Source organism: Manacus vitellinus, unplaced genomic scaffold (assembly GCF_001715985.3).
Source record: "Manacus vitellinus isolate BGI_N305 unplaced genomic scaffold, ASM171598v3 scaffold_3_pilon, whole genome shotgun sequence".
NCBI classification, from domain to species: Eukaryota; Metazoa; Chordata; class Aves; order Passeriformes; family Pipridae; genus Manacus; species Manacus vitellinus.
Genome location: NW_021940535.1, coordinates 19,906,417 through 19,918,490, shown reverse-complemented (window position 1 = coordinate 19,918,490; position 12,074 = coordinate 19,906,417). Strand labels below are relative to the sequence as shown.

Genomic DNA, 12,074 nt, shown 5'->3' with positions numbered 1-12,074 from the left:
TTTTGACTTCACTGAAGCTTTCAACACTGTCTCTTGTAAAATTCTCTTGGACAAACTATATGTAGAGGCCATAAACTAGCTGGGCAGCCAGGCTCAAAGCATGGTGATCAGGAGCATGAAGTCCATCTGAAGGGCAGTCACTAGTGATGTGCCTCCGGGGTTGATACTAGAGCTACTACTGTTTAAATATCTTCATTTATTACCTGGATGATGGGGCCAAATGCATCCTCAGCAAGGTGACAGAAGATACCAAAGTCTGTGGAGGGTCGATACAACAGCTGGTTGTGCTGCTACTCTGAGGGACTTTGCTTATGTGGGTAATAGGAACCCCATAAAAAGGATTCAGTAAAGAGAAGTGCCAAGTACTGCACCTGGAGAGGAATGACCCTGTGCATGCACCAGTACAAGCTGGAGGCTGGCTGGAAAGTGGCTTCGGAGAAGAGGATCTGGGTGCTCTGATGGATAAGAAGTCAAATATACCTAAGGAAGTGCATGACCAGAACACTGAAGAAGGTGATCCTTCCCCTCTAGTCAGCACTGGTGAGGTTACATCTGCAGTGCTGCATACAGATCTGCACTTCCCTGTACATGAGAGACATATTGGTGAGAGTCCAGCAAGGGCCACAAAGATGGTTCCTGTGAGAAGAGGCTGAGAGGGCTGGAACTATTCACCCTGGAGCAGAACTATTCACCCCAGGCTCAGTGAGGGCCTGATGTGGTCAAACTCTGGAAGAGGTCACACAGAGAGGTTGTGGAGTCTCCATCCTTGATAATATTCAACAGCCAACTCAACACAGTCCTGGGCAACCTGTTCTATCTGGTCCTGCTTTTGATCAAGGGTGTTGGACTAAACAATGTCCAGAAGTGCTTTCCTACCTCAGTGATTCTTTGTAAATAAGGATTTTAGTAAAGTTGACTGATCAAAAGAGCTGTTTAGAATTGAGCTTTCTGGCTCAAGATAACAATCAATAATAACTTCATTATAGATAAATATGTTTGTGCAATGGGCAAAAATTAAAACACAGGAAATACCATCTAAACAGAACACCCATAATCTCATGATCACTTAGAAAGTTGTGAATGATATCCTTCTTAACATCTGCCACTGTAAATGAAAAACATGAGTAATTAGTGCTTTTTGATTAAGCAGATGGTATGTACAGAAATGTATTGGGTGATACATCAGGTTAGTAGTACGCCTGTTATCATTCAAGAGCTCTCAGGCAGTTTGAAATTACTAATGGACTAATAATTCTAGAAGTAATGAAGGCTAGTGATTTGTTTACTATGTCTTAATGAGAGTAAGAGCTGAATTTTTACTTGCAAAGAGACAGAAAATTCTGTGTACTTATGAAAAAAAGTCATTTAGCTTTCAGTTTTCTTTGCCAGCATATATTAAAGGCATGTTTTCATGAGTTTATGTGGACATGTAGTTTATTTTATTAATTTAGCTGTAAATGATAAAGTTTTTCCTTTTTTTTTCCATTTTCTGTTATCTTCTAGAAAACAGCTTAATTTTGGAACTTAAAACTTGTGGTTTTAGTTTGCCATAGTTAATGCATGAGATAATTCCAAGGCAAAATGTGAGAAAACCAAGCAGGAACAAGTAAGGGAAATACCAAAACAGACATAGTCAAAAATTAAATGCTATGCTGCTTTCATACTCTAAAATGTAGTTGTTCATATATTGTGTAGCAAATATAATTCATTCCTTCCAACAGATGGAAGAACTGAGACTAAGAGGTGACATAATTAATTTCAGTTTATCAGGCAAGAGCTAATAATAAAAATGGAAATAAAATTCAAATCTACTTGTATGTTTGGGCTTAGAGTAGGACAGGTTTAGCATAGCATGATGATGAGGAATTGACCAGTCTGTAAGAGATGTTGAGGATAGGGAGGTGATTAGTACTATTTAAGCAGGAGACTCCTGTTTGCTGAGGGTTTACATATGTGTGCCCTGATAGGATGATCTGACTTTGTTTCGTTTTCTGAAGAAGTGTGATGAGATGTTCCTGCTAACTGCCAAGTATGCTTAGCTGGAGTGGAATGGCTTTGGCAGAACAGAAATGTACCATAGCATGAGTGTAAAGAAGGGAGAGCATCACCACAGAAGGTAGTTGGTGAACAAAAGGAACTCTTCTGGCTGACAGAATATGTGGTCACTTTGTGTCCATGTCCATGATACCAGGGATTTCATATACATTAAAATAATCTGAGATTTACAAAGCACCAATTTCACATTCATCATGAAACCCCTCAGCACTATTCTTAATATCTCTCTGAGTGGCTTTAGTTCAAGGTTATTATTGATCACTAGTGTCCATTGACTTAAAAAGCAAAAATTATAAAGGTGGAAATGAGGTACAGAAGTCCAGACGTTTACCAGTTTGTCTTAGAATTTGTGGTACAAATCAGGCGATTTGTATTGTCATGATGGCTCTAGAAATGTAATGTTGTAAATACAGATCTGTATGTAATCTTTCCATGGTCATATTGGGAGGGGTTTTTTTATTGTTGATGTGAAAAGGAAATGGATACTTGGAAACAGTGATGGATTAATGAACTTTAGAAATGTTTAGAATGTTTAGAAATCTGTTTTGGGGAAATATAGTAGGAACATTATTTGAGACTTTAAAGGCAGAGTCAGAGCTATAGAGAAGTGACTGAAATAAAAATGATACAGTAGTTTAATTTGGGGAAAATATTTGCCATTTATTTTCCTTGTACCAAAAGTCAAAATAGTAAGAAAACATAAAAAGAACAATCTTACCTTTCAGATGAATCTATGAATATTTTTAAAACGTGTGTATATATATATATATATATATATATATATATATATATATATATATATATATATGTACGTGAGAGTAAGATAAGAGAATGTACAATGAAAACATTCAGTCATATCTCTTAATGAAATATGAGTGTGGGTTAGAGAGATTATAAAGAAGAGGTAATTATAATGTCCATAAATCTCAGTCTTCTCATGGATTGAAGCACATGCACTCACTGGGCAAGTAGATCTCAACCAACATAGTTAAAATTACAATTTTTACTTTAACTATAACTTGGTTTTACTTTCATAGTTGTAAGTCAGAACCACTTGCCAGCTTTTGACCTCGAAATACCCTTTATGTTACTACAGATAGAGGTATCCTGAGAGCACAATTAAAAGTATTACTTTTATAGGAGGGTTGATGTAGTCCATGTTGGGTTGCTGTGTATACCCATGGAAGAACATTTTACTTCCCCTGTATGAAGGAAACTGTTTAAAGTTTATTTTTATATGACTTGTAACTGCAGCATGAAAAGAAATTACTTTTCTTCTATCTGTGCAGTGTGCTTTGGTTGGTCTGCTCAATGTTTAGGTCAAGCTAATCTGAATTTTGCCAAAAATTTTTGATTTGGAGCTTGTTGGGTACAAATTTTCTGAACACAGTAGTTTACATGGTGTTCTAAAATGTCCTTGGCAATTCACTCGGCATTCCTCCTTCGCAGTTATTCCTTTTCTCCTCAGGTATAATGTGAGGTGGTTATTTTCTGGGCTGGCCTCAGCACATAAGCTGTTAGCTGGACAACTGTGATGTAAATTTAGTACCTAAAAGAGCAAGGCACAAAATAAATTTGTTGCGATAGAGTAGTTAATGAAATTACTGTTTCCATCCTATAGCAACTCACAGAAAGGTTTTTACATATGGTACAACAAACTCAGTTGTGCTTAGAGATTGTTTTTGTGTAGGAAATACTTGCTGGGCTTCATCTTTGTATAGCAATGACCCAACAGGTGCTTCAGTGGATTTGGGCTTAGAGAGATTTGTGTATATTGACATGTTGTATAACATTGCACATTACTAGATCAGATAGATTTGTGCTTGAAGAGTAAAATTTCTGAAGCTTTTTCACTGTCTTTTTGCCATAATAGTTTCAAATTTCTATTGCTGTGACCACAAAAATGCATTAAAATGGATACTATATTCTTCCCTCTTTTATTTTCCACAGCAATGGAATTTCATGAAAACCTACAAAATATAGGAGCAAGAGAAGGCTTAAAAGAAAGAAAACTGCAAAAATCAGTTGAAAGTTTTACATGGAACATTACAATTTTAAAGGTAATGTGTATTCCTTTGGTTAGTTACTGCATTTTCCTGTTCAAAACAGAAAATATTCGAATACTGATATTCTAATATTGTTACTGGTCATTACTCTGTGTCGCAGTTCAGCTGGATTTATTCACTACTATAACCATAGTCATTTAAGTTATTATAACCTGATACACACCAGACTCTCAATGTGAATTTTTCTTCTCTTCTATTGTTGTGGAAGCTTATTTCATTTAGTTTGTTTGACATTTTCTTCTTGCAACCTTTTAACACCAACAGGATCCTTGGTAATCTTGAATACCTGAGTGAAACAATGAGTATTGATTTCTGCAAAGTGACTCAGGCTGGAAAGAAGCCTGTTTTGTGATTTGAAAGGGAGTAAGAGTGTTAAGTTTAATGCAGTTACTGAAAAACAAAAGGGAAGCTGTTACTACTGCAGTCAGCGATGTATAGCGATTAATGGTAGAAACAAATCATATTCATAATCCAGTCTGGAGTAAATTGAGTGTATATGAGCTGGAGATTCTCTTTACATTTTGTTGAGCACATTCGTTTACATTTTGAAAAAAAATGATAAAGTATAAAAAAAAGCTTTCAGCCCGAGACCCTCAGGAAACTAGAATGTGGAACAGTTCAGGTTTCTTGTTGCTGGTCTTTCATCTCAGCAGAGTAAAACAAAATTTACAGAGATAGCAAAACTGCCTCCCTTAATTTATTCCCTTGACACTATTCTTCTAGCCCAATTACTCGAGTTTTGTGTTTACATCCACTAATGAGTTCTTCTCTCCCACTCAATCAAATATTTCATCACTACATTAAACTATAAAGTCTGTTTTAATTATAAAGAAAATTATTTTTTATTTTTAGTTCTTCTTAAAAATACAATTTCCTATCACCGCTTCTTACAGTGAACTACTTCAGAAGAGCACACTAATACACATGTGTTTATGCAGCTTTCCGTGTTGGTGTCAATTGTTAAGCTTTTCATGATGTTGCTCCGTCCCCCTTGTGTTATAGTGCACAAATCCAATGCCAAGGAGAGAAGGGGGAGAAACTTGCTGCAGCATGGACATTAATACATTCTGAAAATATGAATGCAGGTTCTTCTTATAGGTAAAGGACCAGACTATCACATTTTCTTTATTAGAATGGAGTTTCCTGAAGACATACTATGGGATGTGTCACCTACCAGTCCTGTGCTTCTGAGGAGATAGAGAGGAGTCAGTACAGTGGGTTTGGGCTAATGTCAAAAAAATAAGTTCTTATCCTGTCCTTTCTGTCAAAGGTGTCAGATACCAGCTTGGATAGGCAAATCTATTTTAATACTGCCTGAAACAGCAGTACCTTTGCTTCATCTGTGCTTTCCATTCAGAACATAGAGGATGGTGGAGGGGAGGTTTGCAGTTGGTGAGCGACTGAAATGTGAAGTCGTGATTTCTGTGTTAGCCAGGAATTGGAGAAGCCACATGGTAGATCTGGCTCTTCAGAGCACTGAAAGGCTTATGTGCATGTCCTTAGGATTAATGTAATTATGAAGTTAGAAGGCCTTCCTTTTGAAGAGATTATTGAGAAAATCTCTTAAACATTGACTTGAGGGTTTTTTCTACTCGGAGATTAAGATCCTTTCTGTAGGAAGGTACAATCTGTCCCATAATGAATATTTTGTTTTAAAAAATCGGTGAGATTTTTAATCAGCCTCTTGTTGAAACTTAACAGGAGGCGTTACAGAAAGTTCTGGTATGTTGTTACATCTTAAAAGTTATTTACAGCTATTACAGTTCAGATGGGCATCTGCTAAGTGCTGTTACTCACATTTAGATGTACAAAAAGTTAGAGGCTGATGTGTCTGAAGTGACACATCGAGGTTTTTCACTCCAAACTCTTAACTATGGGCTGCAAGCATAACTTCTCTTGTGTCATATAACTAAGTAGAAGTTTATCAGTTTCCAAGACTCTATTCTTCCTCTCTGGAGAAAAGACCTGCAATCATAATTTTGATCTATGTTTTACTATTTCCATCTTTCCAGTTCTCTGAAAACTATGAAAGAACAGGGATGGAAAGTGAATATCCACATTTTTTAGAGTAGAAATTGAGACTGACAATCTGAGTCACTTTAAGAATTTCTTTTATCTGTTCAATTCCCTGCTTGCTTCAAATTAAATTCCTTCTCAAATAACACAAAAATAAAAGCCTTTCTATTCAGTGGCTCCAAATTTTGCTGTCCAACAAGCAAGACAGTTGAGCAAACAACACTCTGAAGGCAGTGCAGTGCTTAGGTGGATTTAACTTTTTTTTTCTTCTTGTGGTTAGGAAAAGTATTTTGCATGGATTCTTGCCTACAGTTCAGGAGTTGCCGTGTGGCTCTGAACAGTGTTACTAAATAATTCTGCATGAGCGCCATTCTCAACTCCCTCACAGAGGAATCATGGAATGCTCACATGGTGTGGCTAATGTATTTTCCAAACCAATTAAGCTGCATTTTACCCTCAAGATACTTATTGATCGTTTTCTTTCAATTGGGACATTTTGACTACAGTTGATGCAATGGAAAGTTTGATAAAATAACAAAATTGACAGCTGAATTCTAGGGGAGCTCTTTCTTTAGAACATCTGACATAGCTATGAAATATCTGTGTGTTTGCACGCACATGCATTACAGTTACTGTTTTAAAGGATTTAATTTTTCTTAATTTGAAACCACGTGGCCAAGTTTATTATTAATAGAGTATGTTTGAGTTCAACTGAAATATCTCCATCCAATTTGTGTATGTGCATATGCACACATGCCCATTCTTATTCACCCCATATATGTACATAGAGATATTTGTTTAACTTCAAAACATCACTTAGAGTAAATATAGTCTGCTTTACTGAACTTTGTTGCCTGAGAGGTTTAGAGATTGTACAGTGTTAGAATATTCATTTCTTTCAAATATGCAGTTTGCAAGATCATTTGCTAGTAATTTATTGTTATTACTGAGACTGATAGCATTCATATTTTCTGAACATAGATAATCACATTTTCTGCCAGAAAGTACGCAGTTAAAGAAAGAAAATTACTCCAACTGCTGTTGCAGCAGAGTCCTACAAATAACCTATTGTAAAAATTTATGGACTTGTGTGGCATAGCAAAACTTTGAGGAAAAACCCTCTATAGGCTCAGAATTTGAGATGCCCATAGGAAGAACATAACAGCATCTGTAAATCAGTCTTTGCAAAAAAGTGCTGTTCTAAACACAAAGAGAGAGTTCAATGGAAGTACTCAGAATGAAAGTGGGACTCCTAACTTCGGCATTTGTTAGATGTTCTTTTTTGACTATGAGTTTTTAGACAAGTCACATTAGACAACATGAATTACGTTCTCTTGAAAGAAATCCCAAGGCATGCAGTTCATGACATCTGTTATCTCTGTAATAACATTGGTTCTGCACCTATGCTATTTTTAAAAACGTATTTATAAATGGAACATTCAAGGCACTTACAGGACTGCAACTTCTTACATTTTTTTTAAAATCATCTGAGTTTTTTCAACCAAATCTCCAAGTGGATTCAGGCAGCCACAAAGCACTCATAAAGCCTCTCATAGCTGCTGCCTAGTCCTGTAGGTCCTTGGAAGATTTCCCACAACCCAGTTCTATTTAAATATCTGAAGCTACTAGTCTCTTGAAGTTGCTGGACTGATGGGATTTTGGCTCCTAACTAAAGCTTTATTTAAAAGTTAGGCAGTTTTAATTCCTTTATGTCCTCATTCCAAAACTGCACTCAGAGCATGTCAGCTGGGCATGGAACACTGTATGTCATAGAAACATAGAATCATAGGATGGCTTGGATTGGAAGGGACCTTAAAGTTCATCTGTCTAGTTCCAACCCCTCTGCCCAGGGCAGGAACACCTTCCACTAGACCAGGTTGCTCAAAGAAATGTCCCATTGTACCAAGCAACCACTGCTCAGAGGAACACTTGGAGAAAGGGGTATGGGCTTCTTACATTTCCTTATAAGAGCTTTGGGTTCCAGAACCTGAGCCAAAGCCCAGTTGTTAATGATAGAATTTCTTGGGATTTTTAGGGGGGAAGGGTGTTCATGCAGTTATTTCAAATGTCATCTCTACAGTTTTACTTTCATGTTCCCACACCCAGTGAAGAACCAGTTGAGCAAAAATCATGAGTGAATACATAACAGCTTATAAAGATGGCTGTACTGAGACATTCCAGTCGATCCTATATCCAATTGACTCTGAAGTCATACCTCATTTCATAGGTATGAGAACTAATAGGAATGATTTTGATTTGTTTTTAGTTACCTTTAAGGAGCTATGATATAAAAACATTGCCTCTTACCCAAAAGTTCCAAAACAAAAAAAATGTTTTTAATGATGATTTTAAAAAAAATCAAACCAGACTAGTTGACAGGCATATTGGGACAGAGTGGTATGAAGGATATTGAATTGGATTTCCACAGTAATCCATATCCTTTATTGTTCTTGTTTATAAAAAGGTTTTAACTGAATATCAGTTTTGTTCTTTGATCCTTTTTAAGGTCGTTTTCATGTCTGCCTAAAAACCAACTTGCTGCTTGATTCTTCCTTCTGAAACTTGCAAACATCAATACATGAAATAGATGCTATTCAAATGATGTAGTGCTCAGTTGTTAGTGAATTTTAACCATGGGGAAGGAAAGGGAGCAGTGATTGTCATTTGCTGCAGTGAGGAGAGTGCTCTGTACTTGTGATGTGCAAGGCCTAGATCGGTCCCACTCCCGGGTGGGAATTACCACAAACTGCCTGTTAACCACAGTGCTGGGAGTACATTTAAGTTTTGAGGGGTGTTTACCAGACAACACTAAGGGCTAAATTAATTTACCTTTTGACTTAATCTGAGGTGAAAGCCTGACAAAGACAACCCTACCACATAGTGAGAAACATATGGGTTTGGTTCTGCAGCTGCTCCAGATTCCAGCATTGAATTCTCTGCACGAACTAGCTTTGTTTCTTTGAATGTGAGTTTTTTTGGTACTCCCTTAAGATAAAGTTTGAGCTGTTGGTAAGTTTCTTTTATTGACTTTACAATATGCATTTTATCACAGCAAGTTGCTACAGTCACTTGGAACTGATAAGAAGGTGAGTAGTCTACTACTCTGAGGTGAGTAGTTGACTACTCTGAGTAGTCCATAGGTCTGAGAGGTTGCTGTGTTCCAGTTTGTAGTCAACTGACATTGCTATTAACTTGCCTTTTGAGTCAATAGCACCTACTGTGAAAATTAGGATGCATAGAATATAAAGAGTTGAAACTGGATCTTGACAGCCCTTGGACAAGAGACATTTGATACATAACTAGAAGAAAGGTCTTTGAGTTCATTCGAGTGCATGGAGGCAAATTTTTCAGATTTGGATGACTTCTTAACTTTTCTGCCTTTCAGAAGTATTGTATTACTTTTTACAGTGTTCACTCTGAGTACAACTTGAATTTTTAAGATGCATGCTGTTTTCTTTCCCCAGCATATGGCTTCATGATGGTATATCAACAGAACTAGGCACTTCGTAAAAATTGCACAGACCTCTCTCACTTGAGCTTGTGGCATATTTGGTAGCAGTGGTTGGCTCTTGTTTTATCTTGAGATCAAGACATACCAGCAGATAATGACAACACAGTTGGTTTCACAAACACCTGGTCTAAACTTGATATCACTTGGCTGAATGTGTTTAGTCTGATCACTTCTTCTGCAATAATGCTGCCCTTTATCCCAGATTCTCTTTTGTCTACAAAGTTCTTGTTCCCTGGTCAGTATTGTCTGGGCACTCACAGTTCCCTGCTGAAAATCCAGCCACTCCTTCTAACTCTTGACTTCCTCCTTCTCTTCTTGCCTTCCTCCTCTATTCTGTTCCCACTTGGTGCCTAATTCTCTCTTCTGTCAGTTTTTCCCATTGCTTTCCAGTTCATATTGCTCTCTCGTCGCCACCACTAGAGATCCTTCTTGGTAAACGTTACTTTTCATTTTCTCATCACCTTACTTGATGATATTCTGCAGTCTTCTCCCTGCTCTGTGTTTTTGTTTGTTTTTCTTTGTCACCAGCTTTTATTCTCATTACCAACCTTTCTCACTTTTTTTGAGTTATTAGTCCTTCAGCTTATCTATGATTTTTAGGCTTCTTTCAACATGATGGATTTTGTCAATCTGTTTTCTTTCTGTATTCTAACCCCAAATGTTGCCTCAGTCTTTCTCTGCTCACCTGTGAGATCCAAATTCAGTGCTATTGCACTATGTGTTTCACAGTCTTCTCTTTCAGCAAGATCTGGTACCTACTTTGTATACTGCAGTCCAACTTTCCTTTCTGCAGTCCTAGGCTTCTTGCCAGGTCAGTCCCAGAGATCGCTCTTGCCCCCTCCTTCTCTCCATTCACCTTCTCTCCAGAGTCTCAGGCTCTTCCTTCCCCTCCTCTAGTCTGGCTTTTGGACTGCCTGCACTGGCAACCCAGTGTTGGTGGCTTAGAGAAGCCATCCAGGAAAAAAACAACTTTTTTCCTAGTGCACATTCATTATTCTGTGGGAATGGAATACGTATTGTCTTACCACGTTGCTCTGTGTGTGCTGTGTCAAGAGATGAAGGATCATCAAAAATTGAAACCTAAGTGATTGTACTAACCACATTCAAAATCTGATTTTTGTTCATTAAAAGCTTGTAACTTGGATCCACTACTATGGGTCCTTGAAGTCATTTGAATTACAAGTCCCTACCCCAAGTGAGAGTAGGGAAGGAAGTACAGAAGATTGTTAAAAAAGTTCTGATGGCATTTTCCTGTCTTTATTCTCGGAGCTGAATGAACCATATGGATGAGGTTAAAGAATAATACTAAACAGAAATAATAATAAAATCTGCCAATGGCAAGAATCCTGGGTAGAAAGTATCAGCTTAAGTAGTTCAAGTTTGGCAAGCATATAAGTAACTGAAAGCAGGGGGGGGTTAAATTGAGAAGTTTTGGGCAGCCTTATTAATAGACTGTTTGCTAGCAGCTCTGCCTATGATAAACAACTTGATTAAAGTTCCAGAACTATATTCTACTAATCCATGTAAAATAGAATTTGGGCTAGAAACAGATGCACTCCAGATATGACTCATTTAGAGTGCTGGAGTGTTTTAAATTAGCTTTTAGTTGTTTGTCAGTTTGGAAAAAAAGTGATTTTTTAAAAAAGTGCTTTGGTTTTTTTTAGAAGAAAATATTACTGAAGCATGTGCTGGGATTGGTGAACTCCTAGATTTTTTTTCCTCTCTAGTGATCAGAAAAGAAGACTTTGGCTATTATAGTCTTGGGTAAGGGAAGGGGGGGGCATTATTTCTTTGAAGGAAGCACTATTTGTTTTCAATTTGTGTGCCTCAGATGCGTAATTCTGCTTACTTCATAGGATAGTATTTATGTTCTGAGTTGCTAAAGAAGCATTAGAAGTATCACACCATGAGTGCACACATGTGTTTGACTGCCATTCTGTCTCTCCTCCTTTATTTTTAAAATCAAGATGTAAAGATGCATTTCAAACTTATTTGGCAGAGAAGGAGGGCCAACATATCTCTAGAAGAGACATTAGGATCTCTTCAAGAGAAGTATCTGTCAGGAGCCAGAATTTACACAGGACAGACAGGCAAGAGTATCCCAATTACAGGAGAAGGTGTAGTCAGTGTTCATACCTCATTGGACATTAGAGGTACTGGTAGTCTCAAGGAACTACAATCCCCAGTATTTTTGTTTGTTTGTTTGTTTGTTTGTTTGTGTGTGTGTGTGTGTTTCTCCCCTTCAGGTATTTTTGAAGCATTGTTGACTTTATTGTAAGCTGTGGAGTTTACAAGAGTGGAGTTCTCCTTTGGGAGCACAGACACAGCACAATCATTTTGGCCCATGCAGACTTTCTGCACGTTTTTGAACTTTCCTGTGCCCCACAGTAAGCTCACCACGTGCTACAGCCGTGCTCATTCCCTGC

At 37.5% G+C, this 12,074-nt stretch overlaps 1 protein-coding gene across 1 annotated transcript in view; it reads left to right on the top strand.

Moving 5' to 3' along the window:
• PLCL2 (phospholipase C like 2) overlaps positions 1-12,074 on the top strand; it is a 97,558-nt gene that overhangs the window by 83,057 nt on the left and 2,427 nt on the right. Inside the window, exon 5 of the mRNA XM_008920424.3 lies at positions 4,006-4,115. Coding sequence (XP_008918672.2) covers positions 4,006-4,115 — 110 coding nt within the window. The remainder of the gene's footprint in view (positions 1-4,005; positions 4,116-12,074) is intronic.